At 43.8% G+C, this 21433-nt stretch overlaps 1 protein-coding gene across 2 annotated transcripts in view; it reads left to right on the top strand.

The window, feature by feature from the left end:
* Positions 1-21433, top strand: part of fchsd2 (FCH and double SH3 domains 2) — a 266251-nt gene that overhangs the window by 110985 nt on the left and 133833 nt on the right. For both annotated transcript variants that reach the window (XM_078545225.1, XM_078545224.1), the window contains exon 5: positions 10426-10570. In XM_078545225.1, the coding sequence (XP_078401351.1) occupies positions 10426-10570 (145 nt within the window). The remainder of the gene's footprint in view (positions 1-10425; positions 10571-21433) is intronic.

The following is a 21433-nucleotide window of genomic DNA, read 5'->3' as shown; positions in this document are numbered from 1 at the left end:
TTGCCCATCTCTAATTGCCTTGGAGAAGGTGGTGAGCTGCCACCTTGAACTGCTACAATCCATGTGGTATAGGTACACCCACAGTGCTGTTAGGGAGGGAGTTCCAGGATTTTGACCCAGCGACAGTGAAGGAACGGCGATATATTTCCAAGTCAGGCTGGTGAGTGGTTTGGAGGGGAACTTGCAGATGGTGGTGTTCCCAAGTATCTGCTACTCTTGTCCTTCTAGATGGCAGTGGATCTTATCTTTCAATCAAATCACCTCTTATTCTTCTAAATTCCAGCAGGTACAAACCTAGCCTGATCAACCTTTCCTCATAAGACAAGCCACCCATTCCAGGTATTAGTCTGGTAAACCTTCTCTGAACTACTTAAGTAAGGTGATGAGGGGAGTATGAACATACGAAATAGGAGCAGAAGTAGGTCATTCGGCCCCTCGAGTCTGCTCCACCATTCAATAAGGTCATGGCTGATTTGCTTGTGTTCCTAACTCCGCATTCCCATCTACCCCCGAGAACCTTTGATTCCCTTGCCTATCAAGAGAGTTCCAAAGTCGCACAACCCTCTGAGAGAAAAAAATTCTCCTCATCTCTGTCCTAAAAGGGTACTCCCTAATTTTAAAACAGTGCCCCCTAGTTCTGGACTCACCCACAAGAGGAAACATCATTTCCGCACCCACCTTGTCAGGACCATTCAGGATCTCATATACTTCAATCAAGTCACCCCTCATTCTTCTAAACTCCAGTGCCTGTCCAACCTATCCTCATAAGATAAGCCACTCATTCCAAGTATCAATCTAGCAAACCTCCTCTGAACCACCTCTAACACACTTACATCTTTCATTAATTAAGGAGACCAAAACTGCATGCAGTATTCAAGATGTGGTCTCACCAGTGCTCTGTTTAAGTCCTGTCATTGAGGATACCCTCCATGTTGTGTTGCACTGCTGCCATGTTAAAAGGAATAGATTTCAAACAGATCTAGCAGCTTAAAACTGGGCATCCACGAGGCGCTGTGGCCATCAGCAGCAGCAGAATTGTATACAACCACATTCTGTAATGTTAGGAAATAGAGATAGTTTAAGTAAATTATATTGGTATTTGTGGGTGTTAGGAATGAGTTTTAGATTTAAAGTTTTAGTTTGATTTGTATTTCTGTTCTGTGATAAGAAAAGGTCAAGTTTAATTTAAAAGGTGCCTGCATTTTTAATGAGAGTTTACAACTGTTGGAGCAGTTAAGCAAATGTGACTAGATAAACTGGGCTGTTGCCTAGCAACAGGGGCCCAGAGAGGCAGGTCTCACCCACAGACACAAACAGCAGAAACTAGAAACGGCAGTTTTTGACTTCAGTTTTAAAGACAGCTGCCAGGCAGAAGCAACCTAGAAGGCTCAGCCAGTTCCAAGCTAAAGTTGGTTGAAAGTAGATGCCAAGGAGAAACTGGAGCAAAGGGGACAGGTGGCCAGTCCCAAGCTAAAGAAGAAAGTCCCCAAGAATCCAGGGGAGTGGAACAGGAGAAAGTCCCAAGCAGACCTTCACGTCAAAAGAAGGACAGAAATCTGGAAAAGGCCCTATTAAGTGAAGTTAAGAGTGAAGGGCAGAGAAAGGCTCCAAGCTGCAGGAAGCAGAGGGTCAAAGCGATATAAAGGCTTGTGAAAAGTCGGGTCCAAAGAGGCAATTAAAGGTCTGTAATTCTTTGCTGTGGGCATGTGGAGCAATGGTGTACTGTTGACAGCTGAGTCGGTGAGAGTGAGTGTGTGGATGACAGCTTGAATGCATGTGGTGACCCAGGGAAGAGGAACATCAGAAGGAGCATTCAAAACCTTGGAGGTGGATCCTTATGGAAGGCATCTGAGAGAAAACGTTGGTTTGGGAGAAGATTCCAAGGCGAGTTCTTGGAAAGTGGAGATTGGAAATTCTCGCGTGAAAGACGAAGTTCAGTGAGATTGGTTGGCTCACAGTGTAACAAGCATCTGGGGGGAGTTGAGGAGAGATGCATAACACCTGTCTGGGGTAACATCTGTCACTTGGTTTCAGAGTGTGTTGTGTCTGACCACAGGTTGCCAGTTGGCTTACATGGACTGTATTTACAGTGAACATTAGAGAATAAGATAGTTTTTGTAACATATGCTATTCTTACAAATCTGTATATATCGGTAAAGGTATAATTGTGGGTGAAGGAGTATTGCAATACAGTACATCTTATTTAATAAAGGTTTTATGCTTTGTTAAAAGTTCATTAGCTGACTCCGGTGACTCTGTTCAGTAGCGCCTCTCCATGTATCTAAACAAACAAATAAAAGTTAGGATCTATCGAGCTGGATGCCACCCTGGGATCAGGATTGTCCAGAGGTAACCTCAGCTGGGGATCATAGTAGTAACCTCATGGCCCGGCATATCCCTCACTGTACCGTTCCCATCAAGCCGGGGAATCAACCCTGGTTCAATGAAGAGTGCAGGAGGTCCTAACAGGAGCAACACCAAGAGATGTCAACCTGGTGAAGCTACAACACGGGACTACTTGCATGCCAAACATCGGAAGCAGCGTGCGATAAACTGAGCTAAGCAATTCCACAACCAATGGATCAGATCCAAGCACTGCAGCCCTGCCACTTCCGGTCGTGAATGATGGTGGACAGTTAAACAACAAGCAGGAGGAGGCTCCACGAATAAACCCATCCATGGGGACATAACGAAACAGAAGCAGAAGTAGGCCATGAGGCCCCTCAGGCCTGCTGTGCCATTCAATAAGATCATGGCTGAATTGTTTGTATTTCTAATTACACATTTCTATCTACCCCTGATAACCTTAGATTCTTGTTAGGCAAGGGAATCAATCTTCCTCCGCCTTAAAAATATTCGATGACCCTGCCTCCACTGCTTTCTGTGGGTGAGTTCCAAAGTCATGCAACCCTCAGAGAAAAAAATTCTCCTCATCCCTGTCCTAAAAGGGCAACCCTTAATTTTAAAACAATTGTCCCTCATTCTGGTCTCACTCACAAGAGAAAACATCTTTTCCATGTCCACCTTGTCAAAATTGTTCAGGATCTTACATGCTTCAATCAAGTCATCCCTCACTGTTCTAAACTCCAGTGCAAAGAAGCCCATTCTGTCCAACCTTTCCTTGTAAGACAACTCGCTCATTCTAGCTGGGGAGCCCAGCTCATCAGTGTCAAGGCTGAAACATGCAACTATCTTCAGCCAAGTGCCATGTGGATGATCCATCTCGGCTGCCTCCTTTTCCCCAGCATCACAGATACCAGTCTTCAGCCAATTCGATTCACTCCACTTGATATCAAGAAATGACTGAAGGCACTGGATGCTAAAAACGCTGTGGGCCCTGACAATATTTCAGCAATAGTACTGAAGACTTGTGCTCCAGAACTATCTGCGTCCCTTGCCAAGATGTTCCAGTACAGCTACAACACTGGCATCTTCTCGGCAATGTGGAAAATTAGCCTTTTTCGATTCCTTCACCCCACCCCACCCCCACTAGGGCTATCTGTACCTTGCTCGTCCTGCTTTCTACCCTTAATTAGCACATTCCTTTAGATAATATCACCACCTTCAACACCTCTTTGTCCTTTTGTCTGTGACATCTTTAGGTTATCTCCACCCATCACTGGCCCTCTATCCAGCTCTTCTTGTCCCACCCCCTACCCCCTTAAACCAGCTTATATTTCACCTCTTTTCTATTTTTCCTTAGTTCTGTTGAAGAGTCATACGGACTCGAAACGTTAACTGTCCGCAGATGCTGCCAGATCTGCTGAGTTTTTCCAGGTATTTTTGTTTTTGTTTTGGAAAATTGTCCAGGTATGTCCTGTACACACAAAGCAGGACAAATGTAACCCAGTGAATTACTGCCCCATCACCTCCTCTCGATCATCAGCAAAGTAATGGAAGATGGTGTCAACAGTGCTATCAAGAGGTACTTAATCAGCAGTAACCTGCTCACTGTCTTGGATTCTGCCAGGGGCACTCAGCTGCTGATTTCATTACAGACTTGGACATAAGAAGCTGACCCCAAAGGTGAAGTAAGAATGACTGCCCATGACATCAAGGCAGCATTTGAGTATGGCATCAAGGAGCCCTAGCAAAACTGGAGTCAATGGGAATAAGGGGGAAAACTCTCCACTGGTTGGAGTCATATCTAGCACTAAGGAAGGTGGTGGTTGGAGGTCCCAGGCCATCATTGCAAGAGTTTCTCAGGGTAGTGTCCTGTATAACAATCTTCAGCTGCCCCATCGATGACCTCCCCTCCATTATAAAGTCTCAGGCAATGACCATCTCCAACAAGGGAGAGTCCAACCATCTTCCCTTGACATTCAATGGCATTAACCATTGCTGAATTCCTCACTATCAACATCCTGGGCTTACCATTGATCAGAAACTGAACTGAGCAGCCATATAATGTGGCTTCAGTGGCATCTTAAGGGGCAGAAATTCTGCAGCAAGTAACTCAACTCCTCACTCCCCAAATCCTGTCCTTCATCTACAAGGTGCAAGTTAGAAGTGTGATGGAATACTCTCCACTTGCCTGGATGAGAGCAGCTCCAACAACATTCAAGAAGCTCAACACCATCCAAGACAAAGCAGCCTGCTTGATTGACACCCCATCTATCACCTTCAACATTCACTCCCTCCACCATCACCACCACAGTGGCAGCATTGTGTACCATCTACAAGATGCACTGCAGCAACTCACCAAAGCTCCTTAGACAGCATCTTCCAAACCTGCGACCTGTAGCGCCTAGGACAAGGGCAGCAGACGCATAGGAACACCACCACCTGCAAGTTCCCTCCAAACTAAATACCATCCTGACTTGGAACTATGTTGCTGTTGCTTCACTGTTGCTGGGTCAAATCCTGGAATGCCCTTCCTTAACAGCACTGTGGGCATACCTACACTACCTACCTTTGGCCACCTTTGAGGAAGCAGCAGCCGAGGGGAGACAGAGGTCAGGTCAGAAAAAAAATGAAAAGGGCGGAATGCAGCAGTTCCAAGGCAGCGGCTCACCACCACCTTCTCAAGGACAGTTACCAATTGGCAATAAATGCTGGCCTAGCCAGCGATGTCCACATCCCCATGAAAGAATTTTAAAAATGAATAGAAAAGCACTCTTTATTTTCTTCGCCCCATGCATTTTTATACCCAGTGACCACACCAAGCTAATTTCAGACACAAGGATGAGAAATTTCCACCATTTGGTGGAATTCCGACTTTTGGTTAATGGAATTCCACCCTTCTAATTTTTTTCTGACCTCTGCCTTCCCTCGGCTGCTGCTTCCTCAAAGGTGTCCAAAGGTTGGAGAAGAGAGCCTCAAGGCCTGGCAAATCTCTGTCAATGAAGAGGCTGGAAGCAGGCCTGGGTGAGCCACCACTCATCCAACTGGGAAGGTATGCTCTGCTGCTGGCCACTTGGTGGAGCTGCAAGGTTCGACAGGCTCACAGGCTTGGGGTGGTGGGGGGGTGCGCAAGGTGGGAACAGCTGAGCCTGATGCAGAAATCTTTTCTTTTTCACTGGAAGACTTGGAAGCAATCATTACAGAGAACATAAATGAAGATGTGTCAAAACTAAAGTTCTCAAAGTTAGTGCGTTATTTATTAATTTGTCAAGTCAAATGAAAGTGAGATGTTTAAAATTGTGCACTGCTGGGGAACATGTGAAGGTGGTTGATCTCTGATCTCCAGCAATAAAAAAAGAAATTATGTAATTCTTTGCTGCATTAAAAAAACTTAAGACTCAAACATTTTTTCTTTATTCAGTGAGATGTTATACTGTAATTAGCTATAAAATGCAAAATATTGCAATACTTGTCCATTGCGAAAATAATAAAAATTACAAGACATAAGCATCTATCTTGAATAATGCAATGTCATATTGAGAATCAGGCATGCAGTTACTATGAAATGTGTTATTCATTAAAACTAGTACTTCTAGGAAATAGACTCAGAACAACCTTGCTTAGGTTAATTAATATTTTTAAATTAATTTGACAACTTGCCCTGCTGCTTATTCATACTGGTACATTTTTGTCTATAATATGAGTTCTTCGCTGAATCAAGTCCATACAAGAGTTCTTGCAAAATAGGGTAAAACTGACATATTAAAGGACATACTTTGAAACAGTGCAACAAGCTACCCAGGAAGGAGCAGCAGAGCCTGATTCTCAACTGATTATAGTGAACCTTAGCAGGTTTTCAGTCACATTACCCTATCAATGAGGGGGCCTTTGTGGCCCAGGGTGTCTTGCTGTTGCTGTAAGGCTTTTGGAAAGGCTGGGCTGCTTAGTGCATGACTTGACGTGTTTGGGATTGGCGGGGGTGGGCAGTACAGAATATGGAGAAGTTGGCTGATACCTACATGAGCATATAGAATAATGTTTTTACAAACTACTTTAAAACAGATTTTCATATTTATGCTTATTATTATATGTTAAGCTATAATATGCAAACTGTGGTAATTTATATACTCAATGTTGTTTTGTTTTTGCTGTTGTCTGGGGTATTTTATTTATTCATTCAATGAGGGCATTGCTGGCAAGTCCAGCATTTGTTGCCCATCCCTAATTCTCCTTGAAAAGGAGATGATGAGTTAAAATGGGGTCACATTGGTAAATAGTTAGCAAAGCACTGCAATAGTCCTTTGCTTTGCTTCGCACATACATAATCCAGCAAGGCCATATTCTGTTGTTAGTATGGCCTTCATTCTGTATTACATGAATGCTGAGGCCACTTTCGTAATTTGATACAAATGCATTGGTCCATGGTCTTGACGGTAATAGAAGGTGAACAAACTGAAACTAATACTTCTACCATAGAATCATAGAAATTTACAGCAAGGAAGGAGCCCATCCCGCCCACTGTGTCAGTGCCGCCAACAAGTAGCCATCCAGCCTAACCCCACTTTCCAGTTCTTGGCCCGTAGCCTCGTAGGTGCATTTCCTAGCACTTTTTAAATGTGATGTGGGTTTCTGCCTCAGTCACCCTTTCAGGCAGTGAGTCCCAGATCCTCTACTATCCTCTGGGTGAAGAGATTTCCCCTTGAATCCCCTCTAAACCTCCTATCCTAAACCTATGCCCTTTATGGACCCCTCAACCCACTTGAAGTCGAATAATTCCAACTATTTGAAGTGGCCTAGAAGCATTTGCATTTACTACAGATCAACGAAAGTGCCATAATTACATGATTCTTTGTCATAAAACTTATTCAACCTTTTTGTCTTTGGCCACTTTCATCCCTGCAGATATGTTATAATGGATGTAATGAAGCCTTCCCAGACAAAAGCACCAATCAATATGTCTTTTTGGTAGAGGATATATTCTCGATCTCTGTCTTTTAGCTTCTTAAGATTGCTGAATCAAAGCCTAGCTTGAAGATGGTTACTGTTGTGTATTTGTTCCTGTTTATTGCAAGAGAAATGAAATACAGAAGCACGGAAGTTTGCTAAGGTTAATGAAACCACACCTGAAGTACTGTGTATGGTTTTGGCCTCCTTATTTAAGAAAGGATATAATTGCATTAGAAGCAGGGCAGCAAAGGTTCAAATGACTGATTCCTGGGACGAAAGGTTGCCTTATTGAAAAAAGGTTGGATAGGTTCGGCCTGTATCCATTGGAATTTAGAAAAATGAGAGGTGATCTTATTGAAACATACAAAATCATTAGGGGACCTGACAGAGCGGATGCTGAAAGGATGTTCCCCCTTATGGGGGAGACTAGAACTAAGGGGCACAATTTAAAAATTTTAAGACAGATGAGAATTTTTTTCTGAGGGTCGTTAGTCTGTGGAATTCTCTTCCCCAGAGAGCGGTGGAGGCAGGGACATTGAATGTTTTAAGGCTGAGTTAGGTAGATTAGGTAGATTGACAAGAGAGTCAAAAGGTTTAGGTGGCAGACTGGAAAGTAGAAGCCACAATCACATCAGCCACAATTTTAACAAATGGCGGAGCAGGCTCAGGGGCCAAATGACCAACTCGGAAGCACAGAATCTCTCAGTGCAGAAGAGGCCCTTCAGCCCATCGAGTCTGCACTGACACGTGAGAAACACCTGACCTACCTACCTAATCCCATTTACCAGCACTTGGCCCATAGCCTTGAATGTTATGACGTGCCAAGTGCTCATCCAGGTACTTTTTAAAGGATGTGAGGCAACCCGCCTCCACCACCCTCCCAGGCAGCACATTCCAGACCGTCACCACCCTCTGGGTAAAAAAGTTTTTCCTCACATCGCCCCCTGCCCCCCACCTTGAACTTATGCCCCCTCATGACTGACCCTTCAACTAAGGGGAACAGCTGTTCCCTATCCACCCTGTCCATGCCCCTCATAATCTTGTACACCTCGATCAGGTCGCCCCTCAGTCTTCTCTGCTCCAATGAAAACAACCCAAGTCTATCCAACCTGTCTTCATAACTTAAATGTTTCATCCCAGGCAACATCCTGGTGAATCTCCTCTGCACCCCCTCCAGTGCAATCACATCCTTCCCATAATGTGGTGACCAGAGCTGCACACAGTACTCCAGCTGTGGCCTCACTGAGGTTCTATACAACTCCAACATGACCTCGTTACTTTTGTAATCTATGCCTCGATTGATAAAGGCAAGTGTCCTATATGCCTTTTTCACCACCCCACCAACATGGCCCTCCGCTTTCAGAGATCTATGGACACACGCCAAGGTCCCTTAGTTCATCAGAACTTCCTAGTGTCATGCTGTTCATTGAATACTTCCTTGTCAAATTACTCCTTCCAAAGTGTATCTCCTCACACTTTTCAGGGTTAAATTCCATCTGCCACTTATCTGCCCATTTGACCATCCTGTCTAGATCCTCCTGTAGCCCAAGACACTCAACCTTCTCTGTTAACCACCTGGCCAATCTTTGTGTCATCCGCAAACTTACTAATCCTACCCCCCATATAGTCATCTATGTCGTTTATATAAATAACGAATTATAGTGGACCCAGCACATTCCCTGTGGTACGCCACATGACACTGGGGGCTTCCAGTCACTAAAGCATCCTTCTGTCATCACCCCCTGTCTCCTACAACTAAGCCAATTTTGAATCCACCTTATCAAATTACCCTGTATCCCATGTGCATTTGCCTTCTTTATAAGTCTCCCATGTGGGACCTTGTCAAAGGCTTTGCTGAAATCCATATAAACATATCAACTGCACTACCCTCATCTACACACCTGGTCACCTCCTCAAAAAATTCAATCAAATTTGTTAGGCATGACCTCCCTCTGACAAAGCCATGCTGACTGTCCCTGATCAAACCTTGCCTCTCCAAGTGGAGATAAATTCTCTCCTTCAGAATTTTCTCCAATAGTTCCCCTACCACTGACGTGAGACTCACTGGTTTGTAGTTCCCTAGCTTATCACTCCAACCCTTCTTAAATAGCGGAACCACATTAGCTGTTCTCCAGTCTTCTGGCACCTCCCCCATGGCCAGAGAGGAATTAAAAATTTGGGTCAGAGCCCCTGCGATCTCCTCCCTTGCCTATCTCAGCAGTCTGGGACACAAATCATGGAGATTGGTCCACTTTTAAGCCTGCCAACACCTCCAGTACCTTATCACTCCCTATATCAATTTACTTAAAAACTTCGCAGTCTCTCTCCCTGAGTTCCATACCTTCATCCTCATTCTCTTGGGTGAAGACGGATGTGAAGTATTCATTCAACACTACTGATGTCCTCTGGCTCCACCCATAGATTGCCCCCTTGGTCCCTTATGGTCCCCACTCTTTCCCCGGTTATCCTCTTCCCATTGATATACTTATAGAATATCTTGGGATTTTCCCTACTTTTACCAGCCAGAGTTTTCTCATATCCCCTCTTTGCTCTCCTAATTGTTTTCTTAAGCTCCACCCTGCACTTTCTGTACCCTACTAATACCTCTGCTGATTTGCTTCCCTTGTACCTGCTAAAAGCATCTCTTTCCCTACTCATCGTATCCTGAATATCTCTGGTCATCCATGATTCTTTGGGCTTGTTACTCCTTCCTATCACCCTAGAGGGAACATGTTGAGCCAGTACCCTCCCCATTTCCTTTTTGAACCCCCCCCCACCCCCCACTGCTCCTCTGTAGATTTCCCCACAAGTTCCCAGGCTACCTTGGCCAGATCCTGCCTTATTTTACTAAAACCCTCCTAATTTGTATGTTTGTATGTATGTTCTTATGTATTTTTAAGAGTGTAAAAATTAATTCTACTGAGGACTTGAGCCTTGTTTGGCTGAAATTGATCCAAATCCAGAAATGAAAGGACCATGTTTGAATGCCTAGTAGAATCTAGCATCTCCAAGGTATATCACTTTTCTTACTAACCACGGAATTTCTCTCTATACGGTGATGAAAAACTATGATCAGGTGTTTCTGTTGGTTATGTAGCCACAGCAAAATTCTGAAAGTTTGTTTTTTTTTTACAGGAGCATGCTTGCAGTATGGAAGTCCTATCTTGAAGGAACCTTGCACTTGGCCCAATCTCGAATCATAGTATCTGAAAACTATAGGAATCAGATCTTGGAGCCTGCTAAAATTGTAAAAAGTATTAAAGAGCAGCAGCTGAAAAAGGTATTTAGAAATTGATCTAATTCATTAATGTCTTCTCATTCAGGATCAATTGAAGCCGAGGATAGCTTTCCAGGATAATATTTGCAAATTACAAATATTTCTTTGAAAATTCCATTTTTCTAGTGGTTTTTTTCATTCATTATTTAAATTCCTTCCCTTTCATTCAAGCTGTTATGACAATCCCCATATGTGTAATTTCCAATTCTAAAGGAACATTGATCTGTACAAGAAGTAAGTCCAATTTCTATAATTATTTGGATTTTTAAAAGACTGGCAATATATGTTGTTTTAGTGACCAATTTGATATTATGTATGCTGCATCTTATCTTACCTGCTGGACTCGGTACTGTCCTCGATCCAACCACCTTCAGCTGCTTCATCAATGACATTCCCTCCATCACAAGATCAGAAGTGGGGATGTTCGCTGATGATTGCACAACATTCAGCACCATTTGCGACTTCTCAGATGCTGAAGCAGTCCGTGCCCACATGCAGAAAGACCTGGACAACTTTCAGGCTTGGGCAGAAAGGTGGCAAGTAACATTTGTGCCACACAAGTGCCAGACAGTGACCATCTCCAACAAGAGAGAATCCAACCATCTCACCTAGACATTCAATGGTATTACCATTGCTGAATCCCTATGAACATCCTGGGGGTTACCATTGACCAGAAACTGAACTGGACCAGCCATTTAAATAGTGACTCCAAGAGCAGGTCAAGGGCTGGGAATTCTGTGGAGAGTAACTCACCTCCTGATTCCCCAAAGCCTGTCCACCATCTACAAGGCACAAGCCAGGAGTGTGATGGAATACTTTCTACTTGCCTGGATGAGCACAACTCCAGCAACACTCAAGAAGCTTGACACCATCCAGGACAAAGCAACCTGTTTGAATGGTGCCCCATCCAGCACCTGCAACATTCACTCCCTCCACCAGCGATGCACAGTGGCAGCAGTGTGTACCATCTACAAGATGCACTGAAGCAACCCACCATGGCTCCTTCAACAGCACCTACCAAATCCATGACCTCTGCCACCTAGAAGGACAAGGACAGCAGGTGCATGAGTACACCACCACCTGCAAACTCCTCTTAAAGCCACACACCATTTGGATTTGGAACTATATTGCCACTCCTTCATTGTCACTGGGTCAGAATCCTAGAACTCCCTAACAGCAATGAGTGTACCTACACCACATGGACTGTTGTAAATCAAGGCAGCGGCTCACCACCACCTTCTCGAGGGCAATTGGGGATGGGCAATAAATGCCCACATCCTGTGAGAGAGTATAAAAAGCTAGCATAAACTACATCCTTGTCATTGGAGAGGAAAAAAAATAGTGAAAATAAGATAGCATTGTCACATAGAAGCAAGAAAAGTCACAAATGACAATGGAAAGTAAAAATACAACCTAGAAATTGCAGCAAATCAATCAGAAGAAGCAAGGAAAAAAGAACAAAGAAGGCAAAGAGTCAAGAATGGCAGCAAATTAGCCACTTTCTTCTTGTTTCTCTAAGTTATTGCAGTTTTTGTGCACTTAATGAGCACTTAATGTTTCTCTCAATAGTAGCACATTTGTCTCAGTCAGAAAATCTTTGTTTCAGGCTCTACTGAGCACACAATCTTGACGAACACTTGAGCACTAGACTGAGGGATTCAGTAGAGTAGATAGAGATAACCTTCCCTCAACAGAGAAAATAGTTTAAAATTGGAGCTAGGTCATTCAAGAGTGAAATGAGGAAGCACTTTTTTCTCTCAAAAAATCAAGAACTCCTTTCCCTAAAAGACTGGACGCTTGGTGAACTGGAATTTTCCAGATTGATTTGCTTAGCTTAACAAAAAAGAAGTGCATCAAGACATATAGAACAAAGGTGACCAATGAAGTTGAGGTATTGAGTCAACCATGATTTAATTGAATGGTGGAACATGTTGAAGGAGCTGAATGGTCTGCTCTTGCTCCCGCATTCTATGATCATGGGCTGTAACTTCCAAGCTCCAGAGTGTCGTATTGGGGAAGTACACCAAAAGTGTACTGGGGAAGCCCCCCCCAACCCCCCGCCACCCGGAAGTTCACCAGTAAGGTTTGCATAGCAATTGTCCGGAATGCAAACTTCCCCTGGGCAATTGCCTTGTCCTGGGAACCATCCAAAAATGCGATTGAAATTGCAAACTTCAGATGGCTTCAACTGGGCTACATCAATAGTTACCCAGAAAAAGTTAGAGGAATTAAAACCTCTTCTAACTTCTGGGTAACTATTGCCCGCACCCCCCCACCCCCACCCCAGCCCCAGTTCTCCCCTCACCCCATGGGGTTCCTCCCACCCCCAAGGGGCTACATCCCCAATGGGATCTCCCAAACCCACGAGATTCTCCCCACAGGAACTCTTTTTCCATCCCCCCTCTCTCTCTCCCCCCCCCCACCCCGAGCTCTGACATGATCCCTGACAAGCCCCCAAGCCTGCCTGACCCAAAACCCCTGCCAGGCCTGTGGTCCCCCCCCCCCCCCCCCCCCACTTCGCCAAGCTCTGCCCATTTACCTTAAATACTTGTTATCCCTGGCCTGTCAAATACCTTTTAAACGTGGCTGGACCTTTTAATTTACCTGGTTTACGGCAGCTGGTGTCGTTTATTTAAAAAATAGGTGTGGACTCTTTGCATCCAAACGAGCTGCTGTTTGATGCTTGGCCCTAGGAATGTGCTGCACTGCCCATTGCCAGGCCTGAGTCGGAAGGTTGGGTGAGATAGGATAGAAAAAAATTTAAGGCAGTGGTATTGTCGCTGGACCAGTAATCCAGAGACCAGGGTAATCTCTGAGGACCAGAGTTCAAATCCCACCATGGCAGATGGTGGAATTTGAATTCAATAAAAATCTGGAATTAAAAGTCTAATGATAACCATGGAACCATTGTTGATTGTTGTAAAAACCCATCTGGTTCACTATTGTCTTTTAGGGAAGGAAATCTGTCATCCTTACCTGGTCTGGCCTACACGTGACTCCAGACCCACAGCAATGTGGTTGACTCTTAAATGCCCTCTGAAATGGCCTAGCACTTAGTTGTAACAAACTGCTACAAAGCCACAAAAAAGGAATGAAACCTGACAGACCACCCGGCATCGACCAAGGCACCGGACACAACAACGGCAATCTCAGCCCTGTTGACTCTACAAAGTTCTCCTTACTAACATCTGGGGGCTAGTGCCAAAGTTGGGAGAGCTGTCTCACAGACCAGTCAAGCAACAGCCTGACATAGTCATCCTCTCAGAATCATACCTTGCAGATAATGTCCCAGACTCCTCCATCACCATCCCTGGCTATGTCCTGTCTCACCGGCAGCGGTATACAGTTGGGAGGGAGTTGCCCTGGGAGTCCTCAACATCGACTCCGGACCCCAGGAAATCTCATGGCATCAGGTCAAACATGGGCAAGGACACCTCCTGCTAATTACCACATACAGCCCTCCCTCAGCTGATGAATCAGTGCTCCTCCATGTTGAACACCATTGGAGGAAACACTGAGGGTTGCAAGGGCGCAGAATGTACTCTGGGTGGGGGATTTCAATGTCCATCACCAAGAGTGGCTCGGTAGCACCACTACTGACCGAGTTGGCCGAGCCCTAAATGACGTGCAGCGGTTGGTGAGGGAACCAACGAGGGGAAAACATACTCATCCTCACCAACTGGCCTGCTGCAGATGCATCTGTCCATGACGGTATAGGTAAGAGTCAACACCGCACGGTCATTGTTGAGACAAAGTCCTGCCTTCACATTGAGGGTACCCTCCATCGTGTTGTATGGCACAACCACCATGCTAAATGGGATAAATTTCAAACAGATCCAGCAACTCGACTTGGGCTTCCATGAGGCACTGTAAGCCATCAGCAGCAGCAGAATTGTACTCGAACAATCTGTCACCTCATGGCCTTGCATATCACCCACGCTACCATTACCATCAAGCCAGGGGATCAACCCTGGTTCAATGAAGAGTGCAGGAGGGCATGCCAGGAGCAGCAACAGGCATACCTAAAAATGAGGTGTCAACCTGGTGAAGCTGTAATCCAGGATTGTTTGCATGCTAAGCAGCATAAGCAGCAAGTGATAGACAGAGCTAAGTGATCCAACAAGCAACGGGTCAGATCTAAGCTCTGCAGTCCTGCCACATCCAGTCGTGAATGGTGGTGGACAATTAAACAACTTAGTGGAAGAGAAGGCTCCACAAATATCCCCATTCTCAACGATGGAGGAGCCCAGCATAGCAGTACAAAAGATAAGGCTGAAGCATTCGCAACAATCTTCAGCCAGAAGTGCCGAGTGGATGATCCATCTCGGCCTTCTCCAGAGGTCCCCATCATGACAGATGCCTGTCTTCAGTCAATTTGATTCACTCCACGTGATATCAAGAAATGGCTGAAGGTACTGAATACTGCAAAGGTTATGGACTCTGACAATATTCCAGTAATAGCACTGAAGATTTGTACTCCAGAACTTGCCGCGCCCCTAGCCAAGCTGTTCCAGTACAGCTACAACACTGACAACTATTTGGCGATGTGAAAAATTGCCCAGGTATGTCCTGTACATGAAAAGCAGGACAAATCCAACCCGGCCAATTACTGCCCCATCAATCTACTCTCAATCATCAGTAAAGTAATGGAAGGTGTCACCAACAGTGTTGTCAAGCGGCACTTGCTTAGCAATGACCTGCTCACCGATGCCCAGTTTGGGTTCCGCCAGAACCACTCAGCTCCTGACCTCATTACAGCCTTGGTTCAAACATGGACAAAACAGCTGAACTCCCGAGGTGAGATGAGAGTGGCTGCCCTTGTCATCAAGGCAACATTTGACCCAGTGTGGCATCAAGGAGCCCTAGCAAAACTGGAGTCAACAGGAATCAGAAGGAAAACTCTCAGCTGGCTGGAATCATACCTGCAACAAAGGAAGATGGTTGTGGTTGTTGGAAGTCTGTCATCTCAGCTCCAGGACTTCACTGCAGGAGTTCCTCAGGATAGTGTCCTAGGCCCAACCATCTTCAGCTGCATCATCAATGACCTTCCTTCCATCATAAAGTAAGAAGTGGGGATGTTCGCTCATGATTGTCCAATGTTCAGCACCATTCATGACTCCTCAGATACTGAAGCAGTCCATGTCCAAATGCAGCAAGACCTGGACAATATCCAGGCTTGGGCTGACATGTGGCAAGTAACATTCACGCCACACAAGTGTCAGGCAATGACCATCTCCAACAAGACAATCCAGCCATCGTCCCTTGATGTTCAATGGCATTACCATCACTGAATCCCCCGCTACCAACATCCTGGGGATTACCGTTGACCAGAAACTGAACTGGATTTGCCATATAAATACTGTGGCTACAAGAGCAGGTCAGAGGCTAGGAATCATGTGACCAGTAACTCACCTCCTGATTTCCCAAAGCCTGTCCATCATTTACAAGGCACGAGTCAAGAGTGTGATGGACAGGCTTTGGGAACTTTGGGACTTGTTTGGGTGAGTGCAGCTCCCACAACACTGAAGAAGCTGAACACTGTCCAGGAGAAAGCAGTCCCCTTGATTGGCACCACCTCCACAAACATTCACTCCCTCCATCACCAACGCACAGTAGCAGCAGGGTGTACCATCTGCAAGATGCGCTGCAGGAATTCACGAAGGCTCCTTAGACAGCACCTTCCAAACCTGTGACCATTACCACCTAGAAGGACAAGGGCAGCAGATACATGGGAACACCACCACCTGGGAGTTCCCCTCTAAGTCACTCACTATCCTGACTTGGAAATATATCGCCGTTCCTTCACTGTTGCTGGGTCAAAATCTTGGAACTCCCTAACAACACTGGGTGTACCTACACCACATTGACCGCAGCGGTTCAAGAAGGCAGCTCACCACCACCTTCTCAAGGGCAACTGGGGATGGGCAATAAATGCTGGTCCGGCCAGTGAAGCCCACATCTCATGAATGAACTTAAAAAATAGATTTTTTAAAAATAAACTAGGAGCAGAGTGGCAAACCAACTCCGCCACTCCGAGGAAGCTCCGGCCCCATGTGTTGGCTTGTTGGGGGTTCAGTCTTTTAGATGAGATGCTGAACCGTGGCCATATCTGCCTAGCCAGATGGTTGTAAAAGACCCCATGACACTGTTTCTTGAAGCACAGCATGATAGTTGTCCTAGTGACCTGGTCAGCATATATTTCTTGATCAACTCACCATCAATTTACTTTCTTTAATGTTCTTTATGTGGGCATGAAGGCTGAGCTAGTTGAAGTGAACTGGAATACTAGGCTAGTGGATATATGAATAGAGAAGTAGTGGCAGACATTTAAGGGGATATTTCAGAATACTCCAAAAAAGTATATTCCTACTATAAATTAAAATTCTAAGGGGAGGACCCATTATCCATGGTTAAGGAAAGCATCGAAGTTTGGGAAAAAGCGTATAACTGCTCAAAGATGAATGGCAGGTCAGATGATTGGAAAGAATATTAAGTACAGCAGAGAATGATTGAAAGGTTAATCAGGAGAAAAAATTAGAGTGTGAGAGGAAGCTAACTAGAAATGTAAAAATTGACAACAAGAGTTTCTACAGGTATTTAAAAAGGAAAAGAGTAAGTAAAAAGTGAGTGTTAGTCATATTCAGGGGTTTGCGACTTTTCGAAAGGGCAGGCAGAATGGAAAGGATGGGGTAGCTTTGTTAGTACAAGATGGAATAAGTACAATAGCAAGAAAGGATCTTGGATCAGAAGATGTAGAATCCATATTGGTGGAGATAAGAAATAACAAGGAGAAGAAGACACTGGTGGGAGTAGTCTATAGCCCCCCTGAACAGCAGCTATACTGTAGGGCAGAGAATAAATCAGGAGATAATTAGGGCATGTAAAAAAGGCAGTATATTAATCATGGGTGACTTTAATCTTCATGTAGATTAGGAAAATTAAATTGGCAGAGGTAGCCATGAGCAAGAATTCAGAGTGTATTCGAGACTGTTTCCTAGAACAATAAGTTGTGGATCCAACCAGGGATCAGGCTATTTTGGATCTAGTAATGTATAATGAGGCAGGTTTAATAAATGATCTGAGAGTAAAAGATCCCCGAGGAAACAGTGACCATACCATGGTGGAATTTAGCACTCAGTTTGACAGCGAGAAACTTAGTTCAGAAGCAACTGCTAAACTTGGCTAATGAATAAAGACGGAGAGTCGGGATAAGGGGAGCATTTTCAGTATGGCAACCTGTAACTAGTGGAGTGCCACAGGGATCAGCGCCGGGGCCTCAATCAGTTACAATATATATTAATGAGTCAGATGTGGGAAGTGAATGTACTATCGCCAAATTTGCGGATGATACAAAAATAGGTGGGAAGGCAAGTGGTGAGGATGACGTAAGGAGCCTACAGAGGGATAGAGACAGGTTAAATGATTGGAGAAAGAAGTGGCAGATGGAATATAATGTGGCAAAATGTGAGGTTATGCACTTTGGCAGGAAGAATAGAGGAGCTGAATATTATTTAAATGGAGGAAGGCTGCAGCACAGAGGGATTTGGGCATCCTTGTGCATGAACCCCACAAAGCTAACATACAGGTTAGAACATAAGTTCAATATGTAATAAGGAAGGCAAATAGATTGTTGGCCTTTATTTCAAAAGGATGGAGTATAAAAATAGGGATGTCTTGCAAAAACTATACAAGACACTAGTTAGACCACACCTAGAATACTGTGAACAATTTTGGTCCCCTTAGTCTAAGGAAAGATATACTAGCATTGGAGGCAGTCCAGAGAAGGTTCATTAGGTTGATTCTGGGTGGGTAGGGATTTTCTTATGAGGAGAGGTTGAATAAGTTGGGCCTGTATTCATTGGAGTTTAGAAGAATGCAAGGTGACCTTATTGAAACAAATAAGATTCTTAGGGGGCTTGACAGGGTAGATGCTGAGATGTGGACTCGAAACGTCGATTCTTTTCTTCTCCACCGATGCTGCCAGACCTGCTGAGTTTTTCCAGGTAATTCTGTTTTTGTTTTAGATGCTGAGAGGTTGTTTCACCTTGGGGGAGAGTCCAAGACCAGAGGGCATAATTTCAGTGTAAGGGGCTGCCCACTTAAAACAGAGATGAGGAGGAATTTCTTTTCTCAGAGGGTAATCGATCTGTGGAATTCTTTACCGCAAAGGGCTGTAGAGGCTGGGTCGTTAAGTATATTCAAGGCAGAGATACAGACTTTTAATCAGCATGGGAATCAAGGTAATGGGGAGAAGGCAAGAAAGTGGAGTTGAGGATTACCAGATCAGCTATGATCTCATTGAATGGTGGAGCAGACTCGATGGGCTGAATGGCCTACTTCTGCTCCTACGTCTTATGGTCTTAAGGTCCTCTAGTGAGTGACAATGGGGAGTAGTAGATAAGGAGGAAATGGCAGATGAAATGAACAAGTATTTTCCTTCTGTCTTCACTATAAGAGGATACAAAAAGCATTTCAGTAATAACTATAAATCAGGAGGTAGGAGGGAGAAGGAAAGTTGGTGAAATTAAATCACTAGGGAAGCGGTACTGAGCAAACTGATGCAGCTACGGGCTGACAAATCACCGAGGCCAGATGGACTTCATCCTCGGATCTTAAAAGAGATGGCTAATGGGGTAGTAGATGAATTGGTGTTACTTTTCCAATATTCCCTAGATTCCGGAAAGGTTCCATCAGATCGGAAAGTAGCAAATATAATCCTCCTTTCAAGAAGGGAGAGAGGCAGAAAACAGGAAACTATAGGCCAGTTAGCTTGATGCCTGTGTGGGGAAGGTGCTAGAATCGATCATTAAGGAGGTCATAGCTGGACACTTGGAGAAACTCAAGGGCAGTTAGGCTTGGGCAATAAATGCATGAATGAATAAAGAAAAGGTGCTTTTTAAATAGTTATTTGCTTTTTTCTTCTTCCTTGTCAATCACTTCCCAAAAGTTCTTGTCAGTGATTTCCCTAGTAAAGGCTAAAGCAATGTTTTTGCATCCTTATTGAAAATGTAGAATAGGTTTCTGTAATTTGATGAACGTTTCAATGTCTTTTTATTTTAAAATCTTTTGAATAATAGCTGCACTGATAGTTGCAATTTAAAGTGGTCACCATCATTGTGAATGATTAGACTCAATGAACTTGTTTTCATTGGAGAAAGGATTGAGGAAATTGCAGTCTAGTTTTTCAAAATGTTTGCATGATCTAGTTATCAAGCAGTCTGTTTGATTCGAGACCATGTGTGGAAACAATAAAAAAATAATTAGTGAGGGAACTTTCCTGACAATCTTATACAAAATACTTTGAAAATTTATTTGTAAACAAGCAGCGTGTCACCATCTGAAAGCTGCCCTTACTCAGTTTATAGTCAAGATAATGAAAATTTGGAACCCATCTGCATTTTTGTTGGCCTTTGGCTATCTTTCATCCACTTAGAAGCAATAACACCAGAAAGATGTAGTGTCACTCAGTTTTGTGGCCTAATAATTTGTCATTGATTCTATTGATTACCTGCATTTTCCCAAAATAAAATTGGTTGTCGACTATAACGATTAAAAAAAAAAACCACACAAAATTTGTTTGTTTTTATTTTTGTCTTCTCATGCATGCTTTTTAAAATTCTTTCTGGATTCAACTCCATTGAAACATTTTGCTGACTTTTTTTTTGTTTTGCTCAGTAATGCAGTTTCCTGTCATGAGACGCTGTTCAAAAGGAATTGAACAATGTGAAGTAAATTCAGCATTTGTGGTTCATCTGAATACAAAAAACATGTTTTTGTGCAAATTGTGTTAGCCACAGCAACTCTTTTGTCTTTTAATCCCAGTTTCTCAGCCTTTTTGCCATTACTTTCCAAGTAATTATCTATCTCCTTTTTCAAACACCTCAGTTCAATGTATTCCACATTCTCTGAGCCTTTTGTGTTAAAATACCTCTCAAAAATTTCAATAAATTGGTCATATTTTCAACATTGCATCTCCATTGTGTTACCCTACGTTTAGCCAGTGAATTAAAGGAAGGAATTAAAAGGAATTGAAAAAATGCAGTTTAGATTCACTGGGACATTATCAAGGATTACAGTTCTGAAAACCTAATTGAGGAGTTAGGGCTTTTCCTCTAGAGCAGAGCAAGTTCAAAGATGAATTCATATAGTTGATGTTCCTCTGCAACAAGATTGGATTGGAGGAGCAACCTACTTCAATTGTAGGATCTGTTAAAGTCTTTGTGTAGCAGCATTGAGTTCAAAATTTGTTTGGGGATTGAATGTCAAATGACAGGTGAAAAAACTGTATATAAAATAGCACCAGGAAGGGCAACCTGCCAGACTTCGATTGGAGTACCTACTACTTAAAGCATTAGAATCAACAGTATACAGAATATAAGTGAAAGAGTAATGGTCAGACTGCATTGGTAGTACAGGATTGATCAGTGTTTTGGTTGCCATTAACTCTGACATCTATTCAATCACAACAGATAATTGGATCATGGAAAGATTTTCAATATGTTCAAACTTGTGCTTATGGTCATCCTGTTTATCACCCCTTTGCTTACCAAGAATCTATCCACCTCTGACTTAAAAATATTCAAAGACATTGCTTCCACCACCTTTTCAGGAAGAGATTCCAAAGACTCACGAACCTCCGAGAGAAAAAAATTCACCTCACCTCTGCTTTAACTGGGCAATCCTTTTATTCTTAAACAGTGACCCCTAGTTCTAGATTCTCCCACAAGAGGAAACATCCTTTCCACATCTACCCTGTCCGAACCCCTCAGGATCTTGTCTCAATCAAATTGCCTCTTACTCTTCTAAACTCCAGCGGATACAGGCCTAGCCTGTCCAACCTTTCCTCATGAGACAACCCATCCATTC

Source organism: Cetorhinus maximus, chromosome 7 (assembly GCF_964194155.1).
Source record: "Cetorhinus maximus chromosome 7, sCetMax3.hap1.1, whole genome shotgun sequence".
Classification (NCBI taxonomy): Eukaryota; Metazoa; Chordata; class Chondrichthyes; order Lamniformes; family Cetorhinidae; genus Cetorhinus; species Cetorhinus maximus.
The sequence above is the reverse complement of the archived record's forward strand: the minus strand, read 5'-3'. Positions and strand labels throughout refer to the sequence as shown.